The sequence below is a fragment of the Phaenicophaeus curvirostris genome, chromosome 17, assembly GCF_032191515.1.
Source record: "Phaenicophaeus curvirostris isolate KB17595 chromosome 17, BPBGC_Pcur_1.0, whole genome shotgun sequence".
Lineage (NCBI taxonomy): Eukaryota > Metazoa > Chordata > Aves > Cuculiformes > Cuculidae > Phaenicophaeus > Phaenicophaeus curvirostris.
In genome coordinates this window covers 5483228-5499530 of record NC_091408.1, presented here as the reverse complement: position 1 = coordinate 5499530, position 16303 = coordinate 5483228, and the positions used below count along the sequence as shown (strand labels likewise).

Below are 16303 nucleotides of genomic sequence, written 5' to 3'. Positions count from 1 at the left end.
AGAAGATTTACCAAAGCCTGTGCAAGCAATAGTACAGTTAAATTAAAGTAATGCTGTGCTTTGGCATAATGTTGTGAAAGGACAATGCTAAGTTCAATGCACACGTTTACACTGGTTATTGAAAAAGACCTGTTTCTTCTCTTCCCCTCTCTCATTAAATCTCCAGACAGTGACTGAACTGTATCAGTTCAAATTCAAGTACAAAAATGAGGTGCCCCAGATGGACATCAGCAGGTAATAGTTTTGGTTTACTTCTCAGGATCACACTGTGAAAAGTGGGTTCTTGAAGCTTTGAGAAGAAACTGCACTGTATGATTAGAGTATGTCTGAGTCACTAAGCAGCTGTAAATATCATCAGAGTTGAGGATGTTCACCCTGCAGGATGTGAACAGCAGAGCTGAGGAGTAGAAATGCTGTTACATAGCACAGCGAGGCACTTAAAGCACACCAGAACTGAATTCAGGACAATTTATAGAAGTGGTGCCTAATCAGGGTAGCGAAGCAGGAACCAGCACTGCTGTTGAGCTTGCTACTGTCTCAACTAATGACAAATGTTCTTCTGCAAGGCAGCCTCATGCTTTCCAGTGGAGCTTTTCCAGGTCTGATCCCTTTCACCACGATCCTGAACCCAGAATTTTTCCCTTGGGCATTTGCATTGTATTCCTCTTGAGCAGTCTCGCGTGGGTGACCCGAGAGAACTTTCGCTTAGGATGCCTGAGTTGATGCTGCAAAATGTTTGGCAGGAAGCAGCAGCTTTTTGCATCATTTTGGCTCTGTCTATTAGACATTTTAAAGCTGTGTTTCATGGCCATAATCCCATGTAGTTTGAAATAAACACTATCAAAGGCTGTTGGCTATAACCAAAGCAAAGAAAAATAATTAACCCAGTTTTAGTTTTCTTCAGCAGTTGCTGTTGGTGAAAGATGGATCTTTGGGCCTTGGAACCTGCCTGTACAGCAAGAGAAATCTGCTGTCTGTATATTCCTCAGGAAGCTCCTCTGTGATGCTCCTGTTGTGCTATTTGCCACTCTTCCTCTAAACAGATCTGCATCACTTCTAATATGTGGCAAAGAGATTTTCTGTTGGGCAAAGCTGAACAATGTCTGAGTCTGGAGTGTTCTGTTGACTGTACCCTGTTTCTGCTTTGAAGCTGCTGTCAGTTGTCCTCACTACCCTGAGGGAAAGAGGAGACCTTTGCGATCTGAAAGGTCAGATGGCTCTTGTCATTAGTTCTTGGAAATAACAAGTCCCCAGATGGACATCCCTTGGTGTCATGGTATGGGCCAAGAAGAGGCTACATCACCTTGCTGTTGTGTTTGTATCTGTTCTGTCAAAATCTCATTCTGCTCTGAGGCTTCAAAGCCTGTGGCATCCAACTCCTGGGCTCTGTTCTGTTTCCACAGTGACTGACACTGCTGACATGGGATCATGCCAGTACCTGCAGTTGTCAGTGAACTAGTGTTGATCGGAGTATTGGATCATCATTGCTATTGCCTCCTTCAGCAGATAACGCTGCTTTGTACACCTGCAGGGTTTATTGTCATGGACAAACTCTGAGGTAATAATTCTGTTACAGGTGTTTTCTGGGTCTGAGTGGAAAAGGGAAACTTTCTCCTAGATGGTGTCTGCTTTATTTTAGATGGATTTTGGAGGAATTGCTTGCCATGGTTCCCAGTCCTTCTGAGAGGTTCAGTTCCTCAGTCTCTACTTTTGATGCTTTCCTGCATCAACTTCACAATGTTATTCCCGTACTGAACCAGTACTTGACCTGTTATTTCGTATGGTAATCTCATCTCTATTTTACTTATTATCTTTCCCCTTTCCATTTCTATTCCACTAATCCCAAGACTTGTGAAGGTGATGTGTAAGAGAATGTCTGCCTCCTCTTTACTCCACCTTAGGCATTGCCAGCCTGTGTCCTCTCACTCAACGCACACTTCTGTACATGCAGTGTTTAATCTGACGGCACGGTGTGCTCAGCACAGAATTTTGCTGTTGGCAGTTCGGAACCCACCAATCCATTCCTTGCATACCCTGGGAATTCAAGCTGTTTGACAGCCACTCAGTTTTTGTGACAAGCCAAGAATCAGACTTAGTGAAGCTGTTCCTTCCAGTGGTTTAGTCGGTTAAATTCAGCGCTGGGATTCCCTCGGCTATCTTACATTACTTACTGCTTTTGAAGCAGTTTGGGATGACTGTGTTCAAGATGATCCAGCCTGTGTAAGGTGTCATCCACCTGCCAGGAGTCTCCCAGAGGCATCATATTGTGATGGAGGAGCCACATTTTTTTATGTCTCCTTCCCATTGAAAGCTAAGGAAATTTAGTTTCCTTAGTCACATAGTGACTCATCTAATCCATCTCCAACCGTCTCGAGGTAGCTGGCTGACCTAGGCTTCTTGTCTCACCTACTCCTGTAGTTAAGAGAAACAAACTCCTCCAGAGGGCGATTCATCCCCTTCTGCAGTCCCTTCAGCTCCGTCTAGACTGCGTGCTCAGACCAGCCAGCTGACATTTGGGTGGGTGAAGGAGGTGAGAGGAATGCCCCTTAGTCACTTGTGAAAAATGCACTTCTGAGCTCGTTTTTCTTACATGGAATTGAAATGAGAGCATAAAATTCACTTCTCTTCAAACTGCAAAATAGACTTGAAAATAGCTCCAGTGATGAATTGGCTTTATATAGGACTCTCACCTCATTCCTCTCATTCCTGAGATTGCTTAGGTGAAAGCCACTTCTTTTATGGTCCTTTGATCCAGTTTAATCATGTTCAAACAAGTGAGTCATGACTTTTGTGTATAATGGGGTCCATTGCCCCAGCTACAAAGTCTGTTCAAATGCAAATGCCATGCCTCTTAGTTTAGAGCAGTTGTTTTGCCTATGTCACCCCATCCCTGGAGTCTGTTTCACTTCCCTGTTTATCTGGAAATTACATAAAGGCATTGTAGCTTTGTTGCTGGTGATTCCAGACAAGTCAGTGGGCGCACTGTATTTGTAGTTAGATCGTGAATATTCATGACTGGGGGAAACAAATCTGTTATTCTTCTTCCGATTGTAGCAACCAAATGAACTTTGTGAATGGGGTGTGCAGCAAGGACATTAAAGAGGCCAGCAGGCTCCTGATCCAGAAACTCTACCTGTTAATGCAAAACCTTGGCCCGCTTCCCAATGACATTACCTTGACCATGAAACTCCTCTACTACAATGATGGTAGGTCGGGAACAGTGTGTGCTCTTAGAAAAATTCCCTTTCCATCAGTTTCTGCGATAATCATGAGCCCCTACATAATCATAGAATGCTTTGTGTTGGAAGGGACCTTTACAGGTCATCCAGGTCAACCCTCTGCAGAAGCTGGGACATCTTCAACTGGATCAGGTTGCTCAGATCTCCATCCAACCTGGCCTTGAACTTCCAGGCACAGGGGCAACCTGTGACAGTGTTTCACCACCCTCATTGTAAAATGTTTCTTCCTTATATCCAGTCTAAATCTCACCTCCCTTAATTTAAAACCACTACTTCTTGTCCAGTCACAAGAGGCCTATGGAGAAAGTAAAGCATAGAAAGGTGAAATTGTAGGAGCTGTTAACTGATAACAATGAGAAATAGTAAATCCTTCTGACATACAGAGATTCAGATGCTTTTTAAGAAAGGGTTGAATGTCTGTGTAAGAAGTACAGCCATGCAGTGTGAAAAGGAGACACCTTTCTCCACAGCTTTGTTTGTTTCTTGTTTTAAGGAATAGGCATCCTGCATTTATTGGGTTCTGCTCCAGAAAGTTGAGCATGTTAATGGTATCTCAGCACCCAAATGTTGTTATTTCTTGGAGCTCCCTGATTAGATTTGCTCAGCTTATTTTTATCTTTGCATTCTCTCCCTTCTTCCTGAAAAAAAAACCCAGAATGTTTTTAGTAGTCGATATTGTTACTTGAGGCTGGTATGAGCTAGTTCTTAATAAATTGGATTAAGGAGACATGGAACTTGATTTCTCTGACATCAGTGGGTTTTTTCTCCCTGTATAGTAACTCCCCAAGATTACCAGCCCCCAGGATTTAGGGATGATGGTGGCCCTGGTGACCTGTTGTTTGACGGCGATCCTGTCCACCTGAGAGTGGGATCAGTCTCCACTGCCTTCCACCTCATGAAAGTTAGAGTGACAACAGAAAAGAAAAGAATGGGCACAGTTGAAAGCAACCTGATCCAGAAGAATGGTCCTACTGAGATCTCCCATCAAGGATTGGACTGTGATGAAGAGGAAGAGGAGGGGAGCACAAAGGTATAGAAACAGCTCTGTTCTGTTCTTGCTGGAGGAATGGAGTTTATTTAGCAAAACTGTCCTTAAAAGAAACATATCTCACAATCCTAGTTTAATAAAGGTGACAGCTTGTTTAGGGCAGCAGTGCTGCAGTGAATTGAGCACTGGGGCTGGAAAGCCGTGGCCAGAAAGTGAATTTCATTCCAACATACCCACTGATTAATTGAGTCTAGTCTGCTCTCCTGGGCAGTGATTCTGCGGAGAGACACAGCACACACACACGTTTATACACAGGCATGCACAAACTAGAAAAAGAAGTGCAGAGTGTTCTGCATCTCTGCTTGCCGTTTCTCAGGACTGAGCTGTGAAAATCTGTTAGTGCTGTGTTTATGTATTTACCACATTGCCATGTTTTTTAGGTTATGGTATTAAGACAAAGCATCATTTGCTTTACAGAATCAGCCTCTCCCTGTCAGAGCAGGTTCAAATGAGTGTGGAGAGGACAGAAATGACACCCATCCCATCTGGAAAATGGAAGCATCTTCTGGTTGCCTTCTGGCTACAGGTAAATACCCAGTTTTAAAGCTGAGGAGCTAACATCTCCTTAACATATAGGTTTTCTCACTTTGAAGTGGATGGACAGTTTGTCAGGCTGTTTGAATTCTATGTCAGATTAGACTGAACTGTATAAAGGGCCTGTTGGTTTGTTAAGAGAAATGTTCAGGTTTATATCAACAACTTTCCACCTCTTTATCTCAGGATTTTCTTTCAAACACGGAAGTGCACAGTTCATCAATACCAAGTCACACTATCTACATTTCCACCAAAGCTCTTTTCCTGTAGCTGTTATGGTTTGATTTTGCTAATGTGAAAGCATACATGATAAAAAAGCTGCCTCTCTGTCACTTCAGTCATCCTAGCTTCTGCTACACCACACAGTTTGACCTGTGAGGCTCTGTGATATAGCCTGTGGAACAATACCATCTAGTGACGAAATGGTAAATAGCATTCATGACATCCCTAGGCAGTGTTATAAAGCAGCATTTTTGCCTGTGAAGTCACCTTTTCAGGTCTTTCGCCTGCAGAATCTCCCATGACTAATAAGTGGTGAACTCATCCTGCCTACCTTTTCCACCCTGGGGATGTTGATAGGATCTTCCCCCTCTAAGCAGTTGCCTGTTTTCATGAAACTGAGGCGCTTTGGGGTCCCCCATCAAATGTTATTGAAACTGTCTAATTGGGTCAACAGTCAGGGACAGCTCCCCTCCTTCCCATATACCCCTTCTCTTGGATGGATGACATACAAACATGAGCTTTTATTTTTCAGGAAATCAGGTTAAAATGGAGTTTAAGAATCACAGAGTGATAAGGGTTGTAAGGGGCCTCAGGGACCATCTGGTCCAACCTTATAGATGATCTACAGTTTAAATGAGGAGCAATTTCTACCCCTTGTCTTTTCCACGTGATTCCTCATAAAAAGGAAGTCTCCATCCTCTTGGTGGACAACCTTCATGTACTGGTACATGGTGATAAGCTCTCCCCTAAGCTTCATTGAGAGGAGTTGGCATGGCCTGGGAGCAAAGTTTACACGGTTTCAGACCAGGCATGCGGTTTTGCTACAGCGATTTAGCCAGGCTTCTGGATTTATTGTCAATTAAATGTTGGGTTTTAACTTTGGAGCTAATTTTGATTTGATATTTGCATTGTAGGTGGAAAGAAAATGGAAATAAAGGAGACTGGCAGGATGCTTCGCTCAAGGGCATCTCAGCAGGTGAGCAGGTTTTAGTGGCTCTAAGGTATGTGAGGCAAGGTGTAATTCATTGCCATGGAATATGATGTCATCTAGGATGCCACAAGATTGTGCAGTATCATAATACATAGAGGCTACAAAGTGTTACAGCGCAGGGATATAAGCATGAATTGGAAGCACTTAAGCTGACCAGGGAAAGTTGCTTCCTATTTCATGCATCCAGAACAAGAATTCTGTCTTTTTTTTTCTGGAGCTGGCACTTGTGGATGCACATGCAGACCATGTGAGTCCACGTCCCTGCCAGGCTGGTTTTGGAGTAAGGGTTCTGAAATGACCAGCCTGTTTTAGGTCTGAAGGGTGTGTTTGTTACCTAACATGGTCCTCCCCTCTCCTTTCCTGCTTCCAGACTTTCTTTACAGGTGAGTCAGAGGTATTTACTGGACCTTGTCCTTTTTTGGCTTCCTCTCTAGGACAGGAGGAATTCTCTCCTGGAGGTGCTGATCTCTCTTTCAGTGGTTGTTGGGGCAACCCAAGGAACTTGTGTAGACCAGACATGTAATTTTAGATAAGTAAAGCTGTGTGAAATTAATTCCATCCTGAATGCCCATGCCAAACCCTGAGTCAGAACCAGAGCTCCAGTTTGTGGGCATGTGCAGAGGATTTTTCAGTGACAGGGCAAATCTCTGAACACCACCAGGCTTGCCTCTTGATTCTCCTCCCATTCAAATTAGCTAAAAACCATGTGAGCTTGACTGTTCAGAAGCTGAATTGTTACAGGATAAGTTAATGAGAGTAGGAAATTGCTACTAAAATTTTCCCCGCCTCTGTTGAAAAGAATCCCGGGGTGTCTAACCCAGACAGCAACTGGAGACTACAACTTAACGTGTCATTCAAAAGGCATCTGTGAAGTATTTGCCTTGACTCTGGATCTTAGAAATTAACTTCTCTGCCTAGGCTGGTATTTTTCAAACTTTAACCACATTTTTTTTTGTGTCACATCCTCCAGTTTCCTTCTGATCATTGTTTATTCTGTCGTCTGTGTGAAAACAGGAGCCTTTTTTGTTTGTAGTTCATGGTTGTCCCACTGATTCATCCTCTGACTTTCGTTCGGGGCTGTCACGACTGTAAACGGAGCACCAGGCACCTCTCTCACAGCATGTGCATTTCATTAGAGCCCGGTAGCAGTAGTGAGAGTGTCTGAAGGTGGTGGAAACAGAAAAATGGAAGAGTCACTTTATCCGTTGCATGTTTCCAAAGAAAAAAAAAATCCTCACAAACCTTCTGCCTGGTAGATTCTGCTTGGCAAAGGAGCGGGTTTAATGTGTTACACTACTCTTTAAACCATCATAGCTTAGAAGTTGGGTAATATTTCAGTCAGCTTAGGGAAAACCAAAGTCAAACCAGTAGTTAAAAAGTACAGATCATCATTGTAAAGCCGGCACTAATGAAAATTTGACACTATTTTCCATATGAAAGGGACTTTCCCTTCTTTTCTGAGGGAAGTGGTTAAAACAAATGGCCATTGTGTATTCCTGTTGAATCAGGAAGCCAAACTGGTGAGTGAATTTGTCTTAGAAAATGAAGGCAAGCCAGCGTGGATGGGAAGTCTGAGTTAGGTGTTATCTAACGGGGTCAAGTGCAGGTAAGATGGGCAGGAGCACTCCTGTTGGGTGTGAATGCAAACACCCTGTTGCTATCCAGGCTGCAGATCAATCAATAACATTTTCCAGCTGTCAGGTGTGTTCAGAGAAACTCTGCTTTAAAGAGCTGTAAGGTCTCCAAAGTGACTTATTTTCTCCTGAATTGCAGAGTTTAATTAACTTGACGTGTGAGGGTCCTAGGAACAACCTAGTCTGGGTCATGGAGGTCTGTTTTTTTGGGGCAGATGTGAGCCCTTGGACTTGCAGTGCTAGGGCGTGCCTTTGAGTGTTAGATTTCCACCAGGAGAAGCTCCCCCTTGAACTAGCTCACAGGTTGATTGCTCTTGTACCAGCAAGACTGTCAGGGAGTGAGAAATCCTGGACAGCAAGGAATGGGAAAAGAGGGTCCAGGAGGGAGACCTCCCCTTCTGGTGGCAGCGTGGTGTTACCTGTTCAGTTTTCCACAGAGCAGCACTGCAGGGACTTGGGTTTGAAGGTGCTCTCTGTGAAGGTAAACATTCAGACCAAGATTTTCAGAACTAGAACAATTTGGAATGTCCTAGCATCTGGTATCTGTACAAGGATTTGATATTTAAGAAATGCTGCATTCAAAAATGGTATCTGCAGTCACCAATTGCTTTTGGAAACGTGGATGAGCCCATTACTACTCTTCATCTGAAGTGAACTGCATATTCCTCTGGTTCCTCAGTGAGCAAAACCAAAAACTGTGCTGTTAACTGAGTTTATTGATCATTATCTTCCTGACCTACAGCTCTTCAGGAAAACAAAGAATTAAAGTATAAAAGGCTTATTTTTATCTAAGCAACACGGGAGAGGCAGAGGATGTGGATCTGCCAAAAGAGAAGCAGCTATTCCTGTCCAGCTCGAGCTGTAACTGGCCACAAGTAATGGCCATGGAGTGTCAGACAGAGGGCTTTCCAGATCAGAGAACAATTTACATGTACTCAGCTGGCTTGTTATCTGCATCTCATGATTGATGATACTTAGGATCAAATGAGAGATTGCCCTTTCCCAGCAAAGCATCTCTGCACTCAATCATCCGGAGTTAGACACCAGCATGTAAATGAGCCCACCTCTGCTGACATCAGGAGAGTTTGTCTGATTGCATCAGCTGAAGATTAGGCCCAGTGTGCTGTCTTTGTGCAGCCTGCCATCTTCCACTGGCATTCCAGGAGTTGTGAAGAGATGGGTAAAAGAGGGACTTGCTGCTCATTGATTTAGCTCATAGAAATCTGTTGATGAGAAAGGGGCCCTGCACTGAGTTTAAGATAACTTCTTGAACTCTTCAGCAATCCTTTAATGTTCTTGTCCTGCAAACTCATTTTGGTAAGCTTTGTCGTCATGTAAGCAAACATGTTGCCGTGGAATGAGTTTGGAATGAAACAGAACTAGAAGATGAGTAAAAGCTGACCATGTGGACGCCTCTGCAGTGTTTTATCTCCCGTCAGGAAGCTGTGGGCTGAAGTTCTGGGGTGGTCCTTAGAGCACAGTCTGACTGCTCAGTGCAGCAACCATGCAGAGAGCCCTGAATTGCCCCTGACCGAGCCTGTGCCAGAGCTGGAAATGGTGTGGCCCTATCAGCACAGCACAACTGAGCTCTGCCTCCCAAGTTCTGGCTTCATTAGCCAACGCCAGACACTGCAAGACAGGCTGTGCTTGTGCTGTTTGGCCACTGCGGGACATGAGGAAGCGTGTTGACAGTTGGCCTTGTGTGGACACAGTCAGTTTGGATCACTGATAGCTTAGGAGTGTCTGCGCTGCGATTCACTGCTTGCTGTAGGCAGCCTCCTGCCATGCGGATTAACTCTCTTCACTGGAGCTATCTGAAAGTTGGGTGTCTAGGGAGAGATTCATACCTCAGTGTTGTAAGTCAGTGCTGGTTTAGACCTCAGAGGACAGCCTGTCTGGCCGTCAGCTGCTGCTCCCATGCAGAAGGCTTGGCTACCTGGCCACATCCTCTTTTTCCGAGGGACTGGGTCAGTGTTGGAAGCCAATGTGAACAAATTTCATGGATGATGCATTGCGCATAATACCTACTGCATTTCATTGATTCATAGAATGTTTTGGGCTGGAAGGCACCTCAAAGCCCATCCAATTCCAGTCTCCTACCATGGGCAGGGACATCTCCCACTGGATGCAGTTGCTCCAAGCCCCATCCAGCCTGGTCTTGAACACCTCCAGGGATAGGTCAGCCACAGCTTCTCTAGGCAACCTGGGCCCATGCCTCCCCACCCTCACAGGGAAACATTTCTCCCTAAGATCTCATCTCAATCTCCCCTCTTTGAGCTTAAAAATTTGCCAATGATCAGTGTCCCGTTGGTGCCCAGGACCCTGGTCATCCCAATGGAGATCCATGTGTGCCTTTGCCAAGCTTTCGTGTTGTATGCAGCTTCTGTCTGAAAGTGAAGGTCAGTGCAACTGGATTCAATTGCAGAATAACAGCTTGGAGATCAAGACCTTTGCTGTCTGTTTTTTCCCAGGCAAACCTCTTTTAGAATTGCCATGACAGAAAGCAGTTGAAGGGTGAAGCCGACCATTTGCAGAGCAATAGGAAAGCATTTTTCTGTGGCAATGTCATTATCTTGAACTTTTGCAGAAAAGAAAAAAACAGAAAGGTTTATCTCTAACTGTCTATCAAAAGAGCTGTATCTGATGAGAAGTTCCCAGAACATTTTCTCCTCCAAACCAGCTGAGGCTACACAGACCCAAACAATGAAGAGAGCAAGATTCAGCGATGAGCTTGCCTCTCTCCTTCCTGTGAGCTCAGGCTGTGCTGGGAGGAGTGAGACAGGGAGGTCACGAAATTCCTGGCTTCTCTCAATTCACGTCAGATCCTTAGCTGTATCTTGGGGCCATTCATCCCTTGTATGAGTTATTCCTGCCTAGTGGGCAGGAAACAGTTTCCTAGTGATCTCTTAGTGGAGAGGTGAGGCCCATTGCCCCGCAGATCTGATGAGATTTAACCCTTGTGCCCTCTGATTCTCTTGCAGCTACCCTAGGGACATCTGTTAGGAGCTTCCAAGCGGACATCTGTTGGGAGCTTCCAAGCTGGCTGCCTTTACAGAAGTCCATAACGTGCAAGCTAGCAACCAGACCCTCTAGGGAAATCTGCATAAATTATGGCTGGACAGATCTAACATCCCATGAGGGACTCAGCTGGATAGCGGCCTCGCAGGCAGACGGAGCATCCCTTGCTTTTTGCCTCCTCAGTTACAATGCTGTGATCTTACAGGAAGGCTTCCAGATTCAGGATGTGCATTGGATTGTGATCCTGCAGTCAGAATGGCCAGCACGGCAGCACAGTGTGATTGAGGGTCCTGGAAGAGGTTGTCGGGAGAGGGGTTGACACAGTTTTTTTCATCAGGTATATTTGAAGACATTTCATATTTTTACACTCTGAAAAAAATCTGTTCCTTAGTCCTTTAAAGGCTACAAGGTATGTGAGGTAGGCAGGAGGCCTGTGAGATTTCCAGTTCGCAAAGAAGGAATTGTGTTGAATGTCAGGGATTTTAACAGTGAGCTATGGAAAAAGCAGGGACTCTTGGTAGTTGGTGATGTGTTGGCGTGGCTTCCTGGGGACAGAAATGTGGCAAGGTTCCACAGAAGCACCACAATGAGTGTCTTTCATTCTTCCACCTGCGTCAACTGGCTTTCATGCTAACCAGCATGATTCTCTTCCACTTGTACAGATGAATATCAGGATTAATTCCATGAATGTCAGTGTGATCGCTTTACTAGAGATTGAGCCCTGTGCTGCCTTTGCAGGGTCACAGAAGTGGGAAGGGGCAACTGGAGACTATCATGTCCAAGCTTACTGCCCAAAGCAGGGTGAAGGGGAGCAGGTTTCTCAGGAGCTTGTCTAGTCAGGTGTTTAATATCTCCAAGGATGGAGGCTCCACAACCTGTCTGGACAAGGAGCGCTTGAGCACCCTCACAGTCAAAAAAAGTTTGTCCTTAAATGGAATTTCCTGTATTTCAGTGTGGTCCCTTCCTCTTGTCCTTTCACTATGATGTACCTTGTGAACCCAGATTTCTGCTGGGCTTGGGAAGCACAGAGCAGCCAGCGGTCAGGGTGTGAATTTTTGCCTCCAACCAGCGAGAAATTGCCATTCACCAGTGATCCTCAGCTCATAGGGGATAAATTTAAAGAGTCCTTGGCTCAATTTTTGACAGTGGCAAGTGTTTGCTGTGCTGTTGAGTCACCGTTAGCTGAAATCACAAGACACATCAGGCACTGGCTCTCTCTGAGTAAAATTCCCTGGTGATGGTAGTTGTCCCTGACACCTTGAGATCGCTTTGCCTTATGTCAGCAGTTCAGTCTTGTGTCTCAGCCCTTATTCTTCTGGCTTCCTTGATGGAACTGGACTTCTTTTGACATTAATGTGCTTCTGTACTTGTTGGGATAGTTACAAGGTGCCAAACCAAACACTCTGTGTCCCTAACAAAGGGAACTCTTCTGAGGGCATCAAATTTGCCAAGTGCCAAACCTCAGCATGGGGCAGGCCAGGGACAAAGAGCGACACAGTCGGATGATCTTGTGCAATTTTAGCTTCTCTGCAGAAGATGCCTTGAGAAGCAAAACACACGTCAGAAGAGCTGTAAATTTGCTTCAATTTATGCTGGGAATTTTTGGCCGGAATACATGGGGACACTGGGGACTGAAAATTGCAGAGCACAAAACGAGGTCCTGATTTTGTCTATCTAAGAATAGAAGTGTGGCTGTGGTCTGCTCATTCTGTTTCATCCACCAGTCTGCCTTGGGAAGGCTTTAATCTCAGTCTAATCTATTTTTAGCCTGATATCTTCTCCAGACAATGCACAGCTGTCCTGTTAGTTTTATGCCAGAAATTAATAACACTTGTATGATTCACAAGTTAGCTGGGTTTTGACAGAAAAATTCTGTGGCAACAGATTACTTTCTCACATATTGAGCAGTGTTGTAAAATGGGAGATTCGCACTCGCTCTGTGTTCACAGTGTGACCTAGAGCCAGAGCTGTGCCTAGGAGTCAGGAGGTCATAGCTCTGCTCCTGTCGTTGCTCCTTGGTGTGGACTCGTCCTCACAGAATTGTGGAATAGTTAGGGTTGGAAGGGACCTTAAAGATCATCCAATTCCCCCTGCATAGGCTATCATAGGAGAGTTGCCTTATTCAGATGAGTGTGGCCAGGAGACTGGGGATCATTGCTTTGCTTTATAGTGTGGCCGGCAGGACAGGGGACATCCCACTGGATCAGGTTTCTCCAAGCCCCATCCAACCTGGCCTTGAACACCTCCAGGGATGGGGCAGCCACCACTTCCGTGGGCAACCTGGGCCAGGGCCTTCCCACCCTCACAGGAAAACATTTCTCCACAAGATCTCATCTCAATCTCTCCTCTTTCAGCTGAAAACTGTTTCCCCTCATCCTATCCCTGCACTCCCTGACCAAGAGCCCCTCCCCAGCTTTTCTGAAGGCCCCATTTGGGTACAGGGAAGCTGCGCCAAGGTCTTGCTCCTTGTCCTGCCTGTCCTGCTGACAGCACGGTCCCTTTGCAGGGTAAGCATGTGAGGCTCTGGTCCTTGCCTTCTGTGCTTTTATAGCAGAAGGCTCATCCAAGAGCTGAGGGCCCATAGTGGTTGTGTAAGACAAAACTCAACATTCACACAGCACAAGCTCTTCCATCAATCATTGTAAGTCAAGCATCCCAGTACATGGGAAAAATTAGAATTAATTTGGCTTTGATTGTATATTTAGTCAATGGGAGGGATTTCCTGCTTTCTACCACACCGCTTAAGAGGTTTGCTTTCTGATTAAAGTCAAATAAACGTATGTAGGATCTGATTTAATCCCATTTAGAGCAACATTTCTGGGGAAGAAGCTTGGATGTTTGGTTAAGGATAGGACCTGGAAGAAGTTGGACCTGGGGTCTGTTTCTGGCTCTGAGTTCCTACATGAGCTTGTAGCTGGCCAGGGACAGGACAGGACACGTTGGCTTCGCTGAAATACCTCACACAGCTGACATCTTATTCCCTCAATAGATGAACAGTGCTTGTTTAGAGCACTTGACAGCTTGTGTAGATGTTAGTACTCTTCTCAGGTTCCTGTGAGGTTCATGCTGCCTGTGGTAAAGAGGGGAAACTGCTGGAGAATCCGAGCAGGCTGTGTGTGAGCAGCTGCTCGTTGTGGCTCTTTCTCCTGCCCTAAAAGTATCTCGTCCATGCAGAACATTTAGGAGGGAATAGCAAGGTGGTAAAAACTAGGGAGCAGAATTCTGTGCTGCAGCAGATCTGTTCTTCAACAAGAGAAATCAAAGCACTGACTGTAGCTCATGCTCTCTTATGTGGTTTAGGCTAAAATAGGAGAGTTGCCTTATTCAGCTGAGCGAGGCCAGGAGACTGGAGTTCGTCACTTTGCTTTATTGTGTGGCCAGCAGGACAGGGGACAAACCCTGCAGCTGTGTTAGCACTGGAGAGGTTTGGGATGCAGTATTTCCCTGCTCGGGGCCCTTTCCTTCAAAGAAGGAAGCAGGCAGGTTCAAACGATGCCAGGGAGAGGAAAGTAAATAACTGCTTCAAGTGCCAGTTTGAGCGGCTGGATATCAGGTCAGGAGCTGTAGCACAGAGATCCACTCATCACTCTCTCCTCAAGCAAATATGCCTTGGGTGGCACTGGAAGTTCTGTCAGCCTGGGTGTGCAGGATGAAGGAGAACCTGCCCGTCTCACTCTGGCAGAGTCTTGTTTTCTCCGGTTTTATAGAAAGGAAACTGCACATTCTGCATTAAGCAATATTGTGTTGCTCATAATGAAGAGGAGGGCAGAAAAACAATTTAAAACATGATAGAGAGGGGCAATGATGTTATTTCAAACTCCATGCTGTTAATCCATAATCAGAGTTATTTCACACATTATAAATACCTTTGCTATGCAAAGATTACCAAAGCCTCATCCCAAGGTCAGATAGAAAGCAAGCCTTGATGACGTGCGTGGGGAATTCTATAATGACCACAGCTTGTAATCTGGAGACCTTGTGCTTGTCTCCAGGATGCATTCTGGAGCTCTTTATTAACTCCTCATGTTTATCCTGCTTCAGTTACAGGATTCCTCATGTTTTACAGTGAAACTGGAGTAAAGTGCTCCTGCTTTGGAGCAGGGGCTCAGTTAGCACTCCTTTCCCTCTTCGCTCATCATACGTTCGTCCACATGAACTTCCCTCTGGAGGCAAAGTCGAAGTGGTGAGCTGTGGTGTGTCCCTTCAGCTCAGTTCCAGTGCGAGTAAGAGGAGCGCCGTGTCACTGCCAGAGTGTATGCTTCACCCCTTCTGGGTGGGCGACAACACTCGTTACTCTCTGCAGCTCCAGATTATTATTGTAAACATGAAAATATGTTATGTGATAACGAGAACAAGTGAGTTTGTCACTTGGCACAGCCAACACTTCAGCTGTTGTTCTGGCTTTGCATCCCCCTGTGCTCCAGCTGAATTGCATGTACCATTGACCCATTTATATTCTAATGCACATTTATCCATGTTTTTTAACCTGTTGGTTTGTAGTCCTCTGAATGTTTTTGGAGGAAATCTGTGTCTCTAGAAGGAAGTTAAGCCTCCTGGGGAAAGTTTGCTTTGCTTAGTTATTTGTCACAGCTTACAGGTAACCTTTGAAGTCTGAGATTGACTGACTCGTGTTGCATTTTAACAAACAGAACAGTTTGGGTTGGAAGGGACCTCAAAACCCACCCAGTTCCAAACCCCTGCCATGGGCAAGGACACCTCCCACTGGATCAGGTTTCTCCAAGCCCCATCCAGCCTGGCCTTCAACACCTCCAGGGATAGGGTAGCCACAGCTTCCCTGGGCAACCTGGGCCAGGGCCTGCCGACCCTCATCATGAAGTGGAAGAGAGCTACCACATGTCTCCTCCTGAAAGGCTTTTTCCAGTGACCACAAGTAGAACACGTCTCCCCCTTCTTCTGTATCCTTTGATGATTGTCTAAGGCTGGTGGAAAAGGCTCTACCCTATAAGCTGTTACATTTCCCAAAGGTCTCCTTGCTTGTTGTGTTTTCTTTCAGCACTGGGGATTTGGGTACTGCTCCTCGTGCCACCAAAGCAATATTCTTTATTCCTGAAGCTGAAACTGTTGCTTTCACGGATCTTTCAAATCCAATTCCACGTAGTATTCCGATTTTGATTCCTTGCCTAATTGCTTTTCAGAAGAACGGGATCTCAACCCAAGAGAATCCAGGAAAATGCATTGTAATTTTGGAAGTTGTATTTCTTGACTGGTTGAGTAGGAGCCTGTACCATGAGAATGATCACTGTTTCTGATGGTTTTTACAGATAAACTACCTGAACCTTGCATTTAGCCAGGAAGAGGTAACAAGACCCAAGAAGAAAAGGAAGGTCAGTGAACCAGAGACGCTGCTTCTGGAAGGCAGGAAATGATGTTCATCTGACACACAATACATTTTGGAAGGTGTGAGTTTGCATTGTCATCTGACTAGTAAAGACCTTTACTCTCTTCCAATACTTAACTCTTCCACATACCACATGTATTTCTGCATAATTATTTGTCTGGTACAATTGTTGGACTGCAAAGAGACAGCAGCACCACAATTGCCTTGACAGTATTGTCCAACAACACTTGTTTGATGTTCTAAAGTTGAGGATTTATG

At 45.2% G+C, this 16303-nt stretch overlaps 1 protein-coding gene across 3 annotated transcripts in view; it reads left to right on the top strand.

Annotated features, from left to right (window-relative positions):
• HORMAD2 (HORMA domain containing 2) overlaps positions 1-16303 on the top strand; it is a 26942-nt gene extending 10639 nt beyond the window's left edge. For 2 of the 3 annotated variants that reach the window (XM_069871368.1, XM_069871366.1), the window contains 5 exons: positions 3055-3206; positions 4016-4269; positions 4705-4813; positions 5958-6019; positions 15969-16303. In XM_069871368.1, coding sequence (XP_069727469.1) covers positions 3055-3206; positions 4016-4269; positions 4705-4813; positions 5958-6019; positions 15969-16073 — 682 coding nt within the window. In that variant the 3' untranslated portion in view covers positions 16074-16303. Of the gene's footprint in view, positions 1-166; positions 235-3054; positions 3207-4015; positions 4270-4704; positions 4814-5957; positions 6020-15968 lie in introns of all 3 variants that reach the window. The other variant, XM_069871365.1, reaches the window with a different exon arrangement.